At 74.3% G+C, this 690-nt stretch overlaps 1 protein-coding gene across 1 annotated transcript; it reads left to right on the forward strand.

Annotated features, from left to right (window-relative positions):
• Positions 1-153: 153 nt before the first annotated feature.
• On the forward strand, positions 154-632 carry ETH_00038530 (uncharacterized protein; the record flags this gene model as incomplete). The annotated part of the gene is made up of 1 exon (XM_013375026.1): positions 154-632. A coding segment is annotated over one exon (479 nt), but the record flags the coding sequence as incomplete, so codon positions are not given.
• Positions 633-690: the final 58 nt, after the last annotated feature.

Below are 690 nucleotides of genomic sequence, written 5' to 3' on the forward strand. Positions count from 1 at the left end.
CAGCCTCCACCGTTGCCCCACCGCAGCAACACGCAGCAGCAGCAGCAGCAGCTCGGTCTCTGGGGAGGGGCCCCCTCCCGCGCTGCAGCTGCCTGCAGCAGGTAGGGCCCCCCGGGCCACACAGGGGCCCCCAGGGGCCCCCCCACCACAGCAATGCGCAGCAGCCTCACCAGGCTCTCCTGTACCCTTTTGCTGCCAAACTGTACCCTTTTGAGGGGCCCCCGCGCCCCCATGCCACCCAAGTCCGGCCCTCCCTCTTTCCTTACGGGGGCCCCCCTGGGGGCCCCCCAAGGGGGCCCCCAGGGGCCCTTCCATGCATCGGAAAGGGCCCCCCGCGGGCCTTCGCGTAGCCAGTACCCTCTTTACCCGCATCCCTGGGCCTCAGTGCCCCCCGGGGGGCCCCACGGGGGGCCCCCCGGGGGCTCCCCAGGGGCCCCCTACGGGGGAGAGCGTTCCAAAGCCTCGAGGGCCTCAGGGGGGCTCTCAGGGGGGCCCCCGGGGGGCCCCTCGAGGGGGCCTCTCCCGGGGGGGCCCCCCAAGGGGGGCCCCTTCTTGGGGGTCCCCCTGGGGGCCCCCAAGAAGGGGGCCCCCCTCCCGCTGCCTCTTGCTGCTCCCGTAGCAGCAGACATCCAGTGGTGCTGCTCTGAAGACTGGCTGCTGGGGGCCCCCCTGGGGGGCCCTTTTGGGGGC

Source organism: Eimeria tenella, genomic scaffold (assembly GCF_000499545.2).
Source record: "Eimeria tenella Houghton genomic scaffold, Eth_scaff2495, whole genome shotgun sequence".
Lineage (NCBI taxonomy): Eukaryota > Apicomplexa > Conoidasida > Eucoccidiorida > Eimeriidae > Eimeria > Eimeria tenella.